The sequence below is a fragment of the Molothrus aeneus genome, chromosome 15, assembly GCF_037042795.1.
Source record: "Molothrus aeneus isolate 106 chromosome 15, BPBGC_Maene_1.0, whole genome shotgun sequence".
Lineage (NCBI taxonomy): Eukaryota > Metazoa > Chordata > Aves > Passeriformes > Icteridae > Molothrus > Molothrus aeneus.
In genome coordinates this window covers 8,237,343-8,250,891 of record NC_089660.1, presented here as the reverse complement: position 1 = coordinate 8,250,891, position 13,549 = coordinate 8,237,343, and the positions used below count along the sequence as shown (strand labels likewise).

Genomic DNA, 13,549 nt, shown 5'->3' with positions numbered 1-13,549 from the left:
TGCAACATATACTCAACACAAGGAAAAAGTCTTCAACAAAAAATATTTTCATGGTTTGCAAAGGGATCCCTCTTGGATGGACTCTGCTGGGACAAATGATACCACAACACAACATTAACCCTCCCAAACAACAACAGCCACATTTGCACAAGGAGCAGCCCAGGTTCACCAGCTGAAAGGAGGCAACAACACTGGCTCCATTTACCTGTAATTCCACACGTTTTTAGCATGCTTACAGCAAATGTCATTACTGAGCTGAAGACAGGTCTGACTTCAGTCAAGGAATCAATCTGAGCAAGTAATCCTGTCTGAGCACAGAAATGTTTTGAAAGTGCCACAATTCTGCAGTCAGTAACAGCCATGAATGCAATTAGCTGAGCTTTTCTCTTGTTTACGTTGAGATAAACCATGGATTTGTTTTTGTGCCAACATTAAAGATGGGTATTTGGCATGGGAAATCCATAGCAGAGACAGGAAGAACTGGAAAGAGCAAGCCCAGCTGAGCAGAAGCACATGTTAGTGTTCCTATCTCCTCTATCATCTCTGGAGGAATCAATTAAAGGAGGCCTGAATGTAAATCACATATTTATAAATTGGAATCAGGCAAAAATACTCTGGAAATGCTCTGCTTCACACACTTCATTTAGCACTGATTTAGCATAAGAGAGACCACGTGAACATGCCTGAGTAACAATGAGCTATGTAAACCAGAGTTGTTTCATTTAAGGTAATGAAATAAGGTTTTAAAGTAATAAACTGCCTGGCCCATCTTGGGTGAAATCCAGATTAATAAGCAATTGTTGTTTTGTGAAGGTACTGAGTAACGAAATGAAGGCACTGGGAATGTGCTAAGGCTGTGTTTCTCCTGAGTACTTCATGTAGAGAAAAGTGTTATTTCAAGGTCTGCCTTCAGTGGTCAGTTTTGCATGCAGAAGAACACAAAGACTAACAAGGAATACAAAATAAAAATCCAGGCTTACATCAGTTCAGGTTCTATAAGCTGAGCTGCTTTGTTTCCCCATTTCAGAGAGATGGAAATACTCCTCAGCCCCCTCATTATCCCCATGGAACTGGTATCCATGGGCTGGCCCAGCAGTGGAGGACATATCTTCACCCAAATCAAAGCAGGAGAGTGAGGAGAAGTTGGTGTTTCTCAGGCAGAACAGCTCCCTAGAGGAACCAGAGCTGCATTAATCATACTGGTGTTTGTATTTCATAAACATAAATGTGTATGTATTTCTCAAGATGTAATGCTAATGTGAACCTCTTCTGGATAATCAGGTGAGCTCCTACCTTTGCTATGTGTGAAATCCAATTTACTGAGGCATGATGCTTCCATAAGGGCACCTGAGGCATTTGCAGCCACTTTTCCTCAGGTAGCAGCTGGCAAGACAATAATTCATTAAAAATGCAGAAATCAGTTAGATCAGGGAGCAGACCCAGATCCATCCTTCCCATTTTTTGGCAATAGTTGGTATCTGGTCTATGCACTGGTTGCTGTTGGCTGTTGGGAAAGATTTCCCAGCTTTTTCAAGGCCAAAGTCTGGATTATTAGTCCTTGTTATTAGCAGTATTAGACAATTAAGGCCTGAGATGATTCAAAGGGATTGTATTTATCACCAGCCCCCAGTTTTTCCTGGCACTGAGGCTGCTCTCAGCTCCCCACACCCCTCCCACGTGGAGTCCATCAGATCAGTCACGAGTGGTGTTGAATCCTGTGGCCTTGACAAGTCTCATGTTGCCTCTTTGTCATTGCACCCATCATCTAGGGAGCTACAAACACAGTAAAACTGAGAAAGAAATGCTTCAGAAGTGCCTAGAACTGGCTGCATTTGCTGCTGTGGGGGTGAGTGACCCCATGATTTCACCTCTGTGTTTGCCAGCTTTGGCCAGCCCTGCCTAAAGAGCCCCAGTGTGAGCCTGGTTAGGCTCAGTCTAACCTGTCCTACCCTGGAGAGGCTGCACAGCCCAGGGTCCAGGGCCCCTTTCTGGCCTTGCTGTGGCTCTGTGTCCTCCCCACTCGTTATCCACCCTGTTTGTTTTAGCCTGGATCCTGGCAGAGCAGGGGAACTGGAGCACAGCAGAGCTGGCACAGTGAAACTGGGATGTGAGACACAGCACAAACACAAGAGGTTTGGCCAGAAAAGCCTCATATACATACAGCTTATGACAAAACACCCAACAAGCTCAGGTTCTTCAAATCTAGCCATTTTTGAAGCCAATCCAGTCTTCCCTGTGCAGAATGACAGCCTGAAGGGAGGACAGGGAGCTGGGCTGGATCTCCCCGCTCCTGCTTTCATTCAGGATCCATCCTTGTCCTTGCCTCCAACACCTCCTGCCCTGGAGGAGGGTCCCTGCTAAAGGAAGAGCTGCTGGCTGATGCCCAGCTTGGATGTCTCTCCAGATTTCTGTTTCCTTGCATCCTGGTAAGTTCTTTACAACAACATGTTGTAAACATGCTGTCAACATCTTCCTTCCCTGGATAAAATATTGGCTGAGACTCCTTTCTCTGTACTCAGGAATCACAGTGCTCCTCAGCACAGCATAAATGCTCACTTTTACCTTTCCATGGGTGAGTTGCAAAGGTGCAGCTCAAAGGGAGAATTCTGTTTACAAGATTCCAGAAGGGTTTAAGATTACCTCCCCCTCATGAACATGGGTCATGCAAATTCCAAGCTCATCTAAAAAAAATGTTGCACGTGGGCAGCTGTCTCCATTGGAGCAGCTGGGAAATCACCACAGGCAAAGAGCCTCCCCAAACTCAGCCTTTCCTAGACCCATGTTAGCCAGGTATGAGCTGTACAGACAGCCTGGCTGTAAGAGAAGAAGGCAGTCATACCTTTGTAGCCAAAAGCTGTTTAAAAAGTAGCTACTTCCTGACTGCAGAAAGAGGCAAAATGTTCTGACCTTGATTCAGGACTGCCTTCACACCTAATTTAATTGCATTTTTATTTGCAAATGCACACGCTGACCTCTGGATAGAGAGTGCAAACTTCTCCAAAATTAGGAACACCTTTGTTCCTAACCAGGTGCTCTGGGGCCAAACCAATGGAGACAGTGCTGAGGAAAAGGTAGGCTTTATTCTTTCCTGTAATCCTAGAAACTGCTGGTTGCATTTTGGAAATTGAAGAATACAAAAGGAGTCACAGTTGCCCCCAGTGTGACTTACAAAAGCTATTTCTCCACAGGATACTACTTTTAACATCATAGGAATAGCAGAACTAAACCTATAAATAAAGAAAAATCACCAGTTATGCCCATAAAGTCAAATGAAAGCTTGTTCAGGCCAGGTCACACACTGCAACAGCAGAATTGGCAGCAGGGCAAGATCAGTGAGTTTTAGTGACTGTATAAAGCTGTGAGCTGGATGTTTCCCCAAATGTTAACCAGAAACAGATGTACAGAAAACAAACAAGATTCACAGCAATCTATTGGGTCACAGGCTGCATCTACAGCAAGGAGAAATATTACTGCAACTTCCCCTTGCTTTGCTAAAATGTTTCCAGCAATCTTTGTTCCAGTTCCATCACTGGGGTAAGTCTGTGTCTGTACAACATATTTTTATTTTAAAATCACTTCTGCAAGAAGAAAGAGAAAAGCCCCCAGGCTGGCTGTAAACATCACTGCACAACAATCCCTGCCATCTCACTCCAATCTGAAAAAAAAGTGTATTTCTGTATCCTGTCTTTTTGGAAGGGCCAGAAGGAAAGTCTACTTTCAGCCAGATGTGGGACATTTTTCCCCACAAATATCCATGAATCTCTTCCTACAGGAGTGATTGTGGTACTGGCTTTGTTTGAAACATCTTCTTTATTTTAATCCCTCTGGTGCTGAATTTGGAGTTATCAAAGCTCCAGGAATGGAAGGAAGAGACTCAGCCACAGCTCAGAGCGACATCTCCAGGGCAGCATTCCAGCAGGGTGGGGCAGGCTGCTGCTGCAGATGCTGTTCCCATCCCCAGGCAGCTGCAGCCCTTGCTGAAACCTCACTGAGGGACAGCCTGAGAGGCAGAAGAACTGCACAAAGTCAGTGATTTTAAGAAACTTTAAGTGCTTTTATACTGGCTGACAACAGCTGCCCTCTGGGAGGGGAGGATTTCGTAGAGCTTCAGGAAAGAGGGCACAGCAAAATGTCTGAGCTCACTGGTAACAGACTGGTCACCCAGTTTAATTAAAGCCAACTACCCCCCTTTCTTTTCCTATTTCTGGACAAGAGGAGCAGGACTGTCAATAAATGTATAAACAACCTCGGGGTCTGTTCTGTGAACCTTCCAGGTGCTGTTCTGAGAACCTTCCAGGTGCTGTTCTGAGAACCTTCCAGGTGCTGTTCTGAGAACAGCCCAGGCCTGCTGGAGGTACAAATGCCTGAATGACATCAACTGCTGTGCCTTGTTTGGGGCAGCTCTGAGATCCAGCTGAGTGACCAAGGGGCAGCTCTGACACTCAGCTGAGTGACCAAGGGGCAGATCCTGAGCCCTGGCAGCTCTGACACTCAGCTGAGTGACCAAGGGGCAGATCCTGAGCCCGGGCAGATCCTGAGCCCTGGCAGCTCTGACACTCAGCTATGGGACCAAGGGGCAGCTCTGACACTCAGCTGAGTGACCAAGGAGCAGATCCCGAGCCCTGGCAGCTCTGACACTCAGCTGAGTGACCAAGGGGCAGCTCTGACACTCAGCTGAGTGTCCAAGGGGCAGCTCTGACACTCAGCTGAGTGACCAAGGGGCAGCTCTGACACTCAGCTGTGGGACCAAGGGGCAGCTCTGACACTCAGCTGAGTGTCCAAGGGGCAGCTCTGACACTCAGCTGTGGGACCAAGGGGCAGCTCTGACACTCAGCTGTGGGACCAAGGGCAGATCCCGAGCCCTGGCAGCTCTGACACTCAGCTGAGTGACCAAGGGGCAGCTCTGACACTCAGCTGAGTGTCCAAGGGGCAGCTCTGACACTCAGCTGAGTGTCCAAGGGGCAGCTCTGACACTCAGCTGAGTGTCCAAGGGGCAGCTCTGACACTCAGCTGTGGGACCAAGGGGCAGCTCTGACACTCAGCTGTGGGACCAAGGGGCAGCTCTGACACTCAGCTGTGGGACCAAGGGGCAGATCCTGAGCTCTGGCAGCTCTGACACTCAGCTGAGTGACCAAGGGCAGATCCCGAGCCCCGGAGCATCCCGGACCCGCTGGCTCGCACCGCCCCGACCCCTGCTCCGTCCATGCATCAGCTGCCGAGGTTAATGCTAATCTCTCAATTCCTAGCCAGCGATCTGTTACCGTCAAAGAAAAAGGATCAATTTACTTTCAGGGAAATCCCCAAATCTCTCTCCTCGGCTCAGGAGCTCACAGGCACCAGAGGGCGCTTCGCTCCACCCTGGCACCAGCCGGAATTCCGGGAACATCCTTTTTATTCCTCACTCCCTTTATTCCCGCAGCCCTAGGGACAGGTTACGGGCAGGCCAGGGGCTGTGCACCCCCGGCAGTCACTGCTGTCCGTTTATCGCCAGGACTCAGCTGCAGGAGGAGGAAAACGTGTCCAGGCTCCATCCGGACAGCGCCACGGGAAAAGCCGGGGCCAGCACGGGCATGCAGCACCCACCGCACCCCCAGGCCCTGCCCAGTTCTGCTGCTGCACAGCTCTGTTCCAGCCCCAAAGCCCCCAAATCTTACACAAATCCTACAAGTCGTTGTATTTCAAAGCCGATATCCTGTATATGTAGTTCTCAAGATGTAATGCTAATGTGAACCTCTTCTGGATAATCAGGTGAGCTCTTACCTGTACTATGTGTGAAATCCAATTTACTGAGTCACGGTGCTTCCATAAAGACACGAGGAAAGGCTGGGCACCCCAGCCATATGCAGCCACTTTTCCTCAGGTAGCAGCTGTACCTGTGCCTTGTTTGGGGCAGCTCTGACCCTCAGCTGAGTGACCAAGAGGCAGATCCCGAGCCCCGGCAGCATCCCGGACCCGCTGGCTCGCACCGCCCCGACCCCTGCTCCGTTCATGCATCAGCTGCCGGGGTTAATGCTAATTAACCTCGTTAATGCTAACGCTGCTCCATGGGCTCTGCTCTCCCTGTGTCTGATGCCGGTGTGGAGGAGCAGGGTCACAGAGAAGGGAGCAGAGGCATTCCAAGGCTCCCAGGAGGGGATTTCCAGCCAAACAGCACAGTCAGGGAACACAGGGCACACAGCAGCCCTGCCGGGGGTCACTGATTTTGTACTTTGGGCTCCCGGCCAAAAGCCAAGCCAAGCCATCCATTCTCTTCTGAGAGGAGCAGTTTTAAAAACTAAACCCCTATTCCCTTCCCCTCCAAAGGGATCTCGTTGCCAGACAGCAGCCCAGGACACTTGTCCCAGAACACAGAGGTTACTGGTGGTTTGTTTACCCAGATTACTCAATAGCCTGACAGCAGAAAAGCAAGTGTGTGGCACCTGTGACATCTCCAACCTCTCCTCCTCCTGGCAGCCCTCTCCTACAGAGCCTCAAAACCTTTGGACACATTTCCTCTCCCAGAACTTCCCAAAAGAGCTTTCAAGCTTTCCTCAACCTCACCCCAGTCCCCTGGGGCACAGGACACCCTCTCCACACCCTGCTTGGCTTTTCCCTGCAAGCCGTGCCCTGCAGTGACACAACAGCTCAGGCAAATCTGTTTGGAGAGGGAAAGCTCAGAAAGCTCTGGACTTGCATTGTCTCAGAACTGGTACTCCAGTAATAGATTTTCCTAATATAACTGAGCTTTTTGCACCCTCAGAAACATGCTTCTCCTCTATTTTAACTAATAGCGTTCAACACAGTTATTTTCCTCATTAAGATCTTAGCTCATTGCACATCCATTTGCAGCAGTTCCCACTAAACCATCTTTGAGGGAATTTTTTTTCCTTATTAGCATCCTGCTCACAGCAAGCTTCATTGAATAAATGATTTAAGGAAAAATGGGGATTGTAGAACAGATCGGTAGGAACCTTGTTCATTCTTCAGGCCAATGTCCTAAGAATTTCTTTCCCCTGTTTTCAGAGAAAGGCCATGTGATCAGAGGGAAGGTTACTCTGTCCCAACCCAAAGAACGTGCTCAAGGCTGCCTTCCAACTCCTCTCCCTCCCTTGCTCCCTCAACTTGCTGGTTTTTTGTTCCCACTTACCTGCAGTGCAGAGTCTCCACCTTAAGGAGTTCTTCAGCCCCTGCCATGCCTTAGGCCAAAGAGGTGGATTTTCACAGAACACAAGAGTCAGCTTGAAAGACCTTGACCACTTTCTGTGAGCTCACAACATACTATGGAAGGCTGTTTGGTTGAGAGGAAAAGCATCCTCTGGTGTGTAGACACAGCAGAGTGCAAGCGTTACCATGATATTTTCTGAAAAATCCCTTTGCCAGGATTTCTTCTCCTGGGAAGCTGAGAAGCCTCAGAGAAAAATGTAAATAATAATTATCTGATTCTCTTCTCCTGTGTTTGCTGCTTTGGAATGTGCTCTGAAGGTTGTTTACCAACAGGTGCATCTTTGATTGGTTCCATGTGAATTGTTTTTACTTAATGACCAATCAAAGCCAGCTGTGAGTGACTCTCTGAGGAGTCACAGGTTTTTATTATTCATTCTTTTCTAGCCTTCTGGTGTATCCTTTCTCTAGTATAATTTTAGTATATAATTTTTTAAAACATAATATCATAATATAATAAATCAGCCTTCTAAGAACATGGAGTAGATTCTCATCTCTCACCTCATCCTGGGGACCCTCACAAACACCACACACAAGAGCAGCGTTTCCTGGCCACAGTTACAGCAGTAAGTGCTGCAGTACTGATTGCAGGCTGAGAGATCCTCATGGTACAGAGACACATCCGATGTGCTTGGCTGAGGGCAGTGAATGAAGCGTCCCAGTGGTGGCTCCTGCACCCACGCTGCTGCTGCTGGGGCAGGAAGGAGCCGTGTCCCGGGGTGCTCCCTGTCACCCCAGCAGGAGCTGAAGCCCGGCCGGCACCACGATCCGGGTCAGCCCGGGAGCGCTGGGGCCCCTCCCCTGCACGGGCAGGACGCGGCTCCAGGGGATGCAGTTTCACCCGAGCCACCACCAGGGCACATCGTGGAATTCGGACCCTCCTCACAACACCCTGCAGCTACAAAGAGGAGCAGCAAAGGATCCAGCACTCCTTTATAAGGGATGGCAGTGGAGGAGAAAGCATGATGAGAAACAAAAATACAAGACAATAAAGGTTAAGGTACTTTTATTATAAAAGTCTATACAATGAGCACCAGACATAGCAATGCAATTATATCTGGTTTAGTTATATATATTCCATATCTATATATCCATATAGATATATAGCTTTTGCTTTTACCAAAGTAAAACTGTTATATCACAAAATGCCTAGTTCTACCGTTTATTTATTGCTCAACAAGGATGGCACAAAACACACTCAGCATAACTGTTGCCATGCTTATCTACTATACTGAATAAACAGCCAAACACTGCATAACAAACACAAAGCAGCTGTTAATTCTGAATTGGAACCAGTCTGATCACTCACTCACTTATAAAAATATTGGAATCATATAGATTTAAGCATTATAAAGGAGGAATATATTATTTAAAACATTTAAATAGTGCATATTGACATTTTGCATGTGGTATATAAAACACAAACATTCATGTACAACACTATACAGTACACATTAGTTTCAATGTTTGGATACACCCGTGTCTGCAGACTGATAGAAAAGGAACTGAAGTGTACATTGCACAATGGAACTGAATAAAATTGGTAAATGGTCTCAAAGACTACTTTAACCTCATAATTCTCTAAGGTCCCAGATCACTTTGCAGTTAAAAAAAAAAAGAAAAGAAAAAAAAGGCATACCACCAGTGCTCAATAGTTTTAGTGCTTTTTTTTTCTGAATTCCAAAAATACATGCCTACAAGCAGAGTAAAACAAACCAAGAAGTATTCTACAGTACACAAATGAAATCTGAGCACTAAAAATCCTACTTGCAACCTATTTCATATGCTTCATGACACAACAGCAAGTCTCTGAGTTATGTGCGAGCCATTTCTTACATTGTGAGAAAGTTCATTTTTGGTCTTTCACAAAGCAGAGTGAATCATTGCTATGTTGACATTAGCCAGTCATAAAAACATGCAGTGAGAGTAGGTGCATGCAAAACATGGCCACAATCAAACTGATACACTGAAAAAAAAAAAAAAAACCAACTGAGAAAGCACCAGCTGAAATTAACATTTTGATTTTGCCAGATCAGAAACAGCTGCGGATGGCTGCTGCAGAGCAAAGCTAGTCCCTAAATCATCATTCAGCACAGCAGATGTGATACTCAAAACATTATTTAGATTCAACTCTGAAGCTAAATCATGCAAGGCCCATAAACTGTTTTGCTTACATCGTAAGGATTAGATAATGTATTTTTATTCTCCAACTGTAAAACAAAACCGTGATAAACAGCAGTAATCTTTCCACTCCAAACCGACGGTTCTCCCTGTGGTGCATGTTAACTACACTGATTTTAGCCCTTGACACCATACTCCTTTCAGGTACAGTGGGATTTTAACTGTCCTAAGCCAGCTCCTTTCTGTGGAGCCACACAAGTCTGAGCACCACCAGATTTCCCAACCACCACAGTGTTCACTGTGCTCCTCAAATCTTCTGAAAGCGGAGATGCCGTATCCAATTCAGCCCAAACACTACGTCACCACTGGCTGATAAACAACAACCCAAAAAGGGATCAAAAATGAACAACAATGACATGAGTCCTGTAGGCAGCATGTGATTGAACTGTTCAGTTTTCCAAGGTTTAAAAGCCACTAAGAAAAGGTCACTTTCTGGTTTGTCCACTGTCATCTTTATCAAGGAGGAAACGTGACCACTAATGAGCAAAATCCATAGACGTTAATTATTAATGTGTACAGATGCAATTTAGAATACCAAAAAATCAAAGTTGTTCCACAGCAGTCCTTTGAAAGGAATTACAGTCTGTTTAAGTGTTCCAAGAATTAAGAGCTGTACCCTTAATTTGCTGATTTTTTAGGCAAGAGGAATAGTTCGGTGTAGCATTACAATATTAATAATTTCTTCAACAATGCAAAAGGTTAGTAATAACAAAAGTCTCAAAGTTCTTGAATGCTAAAGATAAAAAAAAGCTATGGTTGTTTTGGAACAGGATGGATGCATCTGGAATACAAAACTTCGATGGAAACTGTGTTTGCTAAAGTTGGATAGAGCAGTCTCAAACTCAGAAACCTTATTTGCTCTCTAGACAAGACCTACTTACCCTTCAAACATGTCCTAGTGGCACCACAGTAAAGTGCACAAACTGGATTCTTTCAACAGTGCATGACACATGAACACAAGCACCCAATAAGTACAGGGGTAGTATATGGAAACAGCATGTTACTCAACAGGTTGGAGGAATATAATTTAAATTGATTTTGAAGAATCTTGTTTGCTGATAAGGACTTCTAACAGCCTCAGTTTGGCTTTGATTTTCTTGTACTCCCTGTACTCATCCAGCATTGGGACCCGATCTTCTTTCTGTACATTCCTGTAAAAAGAAAAACATAAAAATTTCAACTAAATCATCCATCCTGCAGCAAGCCAAACACAGAAGCAGCTACAAGAAGTTATTTTAGGGCAGATGAAAATTATTATTATTGGCAGCTTGTTCACCAATAACAGGCATATTTTAGTTTATTGTAGTTAAAACTGCCATCACCTAAAAACTGAATTGAAAACCCAGCAGAATTTATTCTGTACAACTGCTGCAGCATTGGGTAATAACCACTGCCCTAAATTCTCCTGGGAATTTTACTAACAGGATATGAAGAGTTTCATTTCAAAGCCTGTGTATACACTACAGAAAAAAACACATTTAAGTCAATCTACGTTTTTTACTGTAAGTAGATTGACCCACAAATTAGCAGCAGAGCATTATTCTTACTGGACTATAACAAATAATCTATTAATATGATTAACCTCATTATTTGCCATTGAAGTCAAAAGGAGTTTTGTTCCAAATTCAGTAAGTGCACAATGAAGCCACGTTACTGGAATTTGTGTGACCAGGAGAAATACAGGAGAAGGCAAAGTCAAGTGAGAACATTTGCCAGTCAAGGAAGTGACTTGTTAGGAGTGTTGTTAGTTTTGTTCATGACATGAGACATCTCAAAAATATGATGGGCAGCAATGCAATCTAATTCATGACCAAACAAATTCAAATAAGAAACCTAAAAGAGCTAAACTATATGGAGAATAAAAATTATAAAAACCTCTACTGGTACAGCAAATATCCGCTGCCAGAACCAACCTACTGCAACAAGGGGCAAATGGGCAAATTTACCTGCCCTATGCTAAAGAACAGGGATAATATGGGGCTTTTAAAATAAAAAAACCCATACTTTCTAGTAGGTATTTTTAAATGCTATTTTTTAAAAATGGAACTGTTAAAAATACACAAAGTTATCTCCCTCAGGAGATTATTCACAGCAGATCAAAACAGATCAGATTCCAGCTGACAACATTCAAAGTTAGAAAATGCACTTGGCTACATAATGAGGCTGCAGCCCAGCATCTGGTTTTGTGCTAAACAAACCTTCCATTCTGCTGATAAAATTCCTCTTCAAACTCTCGTAATGTCTTACGTAGCTTCTTCTTCTCAGCTCTGGCTTTCCACAGTTGCTCCAACAATTCAGGCCTAAAAATTTCAAGTGAAAGAAAAATATGTTGGCCTTACAATAGAATTTCAATTCCTCAGAAACAGCTGAGCTAGCTGCACTAATAATTTATTTGTCTGGTTCATAAGGAACATACTGTCAGTTTGAAAGTGAAATATTGAGAACAAACTAGCAGTTAATAAAGGGGTATAAATTTTCTGCTGTCTACACAGCTCAAGTAAGGCTAAAGAAGGTTTAGAAGATACTAAATAATTCACTGAGTACAAAAAGATCTTAGTCAGACATGTCAGAGCAAAGAACACTCATTCAATCCAAACATTTCCTGAGAAGTGCTGAACATGTCACTCCCTTTCACCCAACATCAGAGATTCAGTTATCATGACTCTAACTACAATAATTACAACTACTATAATTAAATTATCCACTTAATTGTCCATACATCGAAGCAGCTCGGGTGCTGGAGAGCCTCAGGTCCCGGGTGAGTTTCTCTTGACCATCTTCAATATCAGACTCAGAGTTTTCAACTGGGCTTAGAACAGGCTGTGTTTGGGCAGCAGTTTTTAAGATTTCATTCAGATCTGTAGACAAACCATCACTTTCCTCCTCTTCCTCCTGAAAGTGAAAACAGAAATTCAAAATAATTATGATGTATTTCAGTTCCCTATTACAAGTGCTGGGAGTATTTTTTAAAGGCACTGCACCTACCTTAATTTCTTCAAAAAAATGGGCAGTTTCACCTTCAATAATGGGCTGTAACATCTGCCCCCGCCTCTTGGTTGATGGTGATCCCTGAAAAAATGGAAATTTGTTTCAAAATGTACAGTAAGACATCAAGTGCTGTTTGAAATCAGAATTACACTGAAGTCACCCAATATTTCCTCTCTGAGGTGAATAAAAGACAGTGAACATACTCACAGAGCACAAATAAAATAACCATACAACCCAAAAAGCTCAGGTACCCAAGGTATCCTTGACACAGAAATAATTGTTGTAGCTTATAATTTATTTTAAAATAGTCATTTTCAGACCTGAGATAAAAAGCATTTGCTCTCTCCATGTTTTGTAGAAGATTCATAAAGTGCAATGATAGCTCTGAATTTTGTATTTATTCTTGATCCTCCCAAACCAAAGCACAGTTACAGAGGCCAGAGCTGGTTATCTCCTGCCAGGCATCCATTGGGAATAATCCTGCCTGGCTCCTTTTCCAGACCACTCTGAAGGCCTGCAGGTGGAAGTGTGAAATCAGAGCTATGTGTTGCCACCTCAGAGTCAAAATCCTTTAAACTCCAGCAGCCTAAAGCAGGTGTCCCTGTCCAGGTGGCTGCTGCACACCTGCCATAATGTCCTGCTCATCCCTTATCCCCAGACAGCAGAAGCAGCTCCAACAGATGGTCTCTGGACAGGAAAATGTGAAACACAAAAGCCACACAGACAATGACCTGTCCAAAACTGCAGTTCATGAAAGGTAAATAGTCTCCTGCTTTTCTGGACATTTCCATACAGGCTTCAGTGCATGTCCTTGGTGTACCAGGATACAGTAAGAGATCTCATGGAATTAATTGTCATACAAACCTAAAAATCAGTTCTTGAAATAGCTGGCACTGAATATAGACTACTTAGAAGTTACAACTGAACAATCCTTGGCAATATGAGAAAGCTCCTCATATTTCTTATAGGCTTCAAAAGCAAAGACCTGTGAAAAAAATTTTACAGGTGCTGCCTACAGCACAGGTTAGGAATCATGTTACTGACATCTCTCCTCAATTTAAAATCCTTCTGGTGAGCTATCACCCATCCCTTTACTTCACAGCCAGAAACCAGAATGGCTATGGTACAGTCATAAGGCTGCCCAGAATGTAAAACCCATCTCAGCTGAACTGTCAGATTT

The 13,549-nt window shown here is 44.3% G+C and overlaps 1 protein-coding gene across 4 annotated transcripts in view; it reads right to left on the bottom strand.

The window, feature by feature from the left end:
* Positions 1-8,189: 8,189 nt before the first annotated feature.
* The window catches only part of FAM13B (family with sequence similarity 13 member B), a 44,376-nt gene continuing 39,016 nt past the window's right edge, over positions 8,190-13,549 (bottom strand). For all 4 annotated transcript variants that reach the window (XM_066559881.1, XM_066559877.1, XM_066559880.1 and 1 more), the window contains 4 exons: positions 12,367-12,450; positions 12,101-12,273; positions 11,580-11,681; positions 8,190-10,532 (listed from right to left, as the gene is read on the bottom strand). In XM_066559881.1, the coding sequence (XP_066415978.1) occupies positions 10,409-10,532; positions 11,580-11,681; positions 12,101-12,273; positions 12,367-12,450 (483 nt within the window). In that variant the 3' untranslated portion in view covers positions 8,190-10,408. The remainder of the gene's footprint in view (positions 10,533-11,579; positions 11,682-12,100; positions 12,274-12,366; positions 12,451-13,549) is intronic.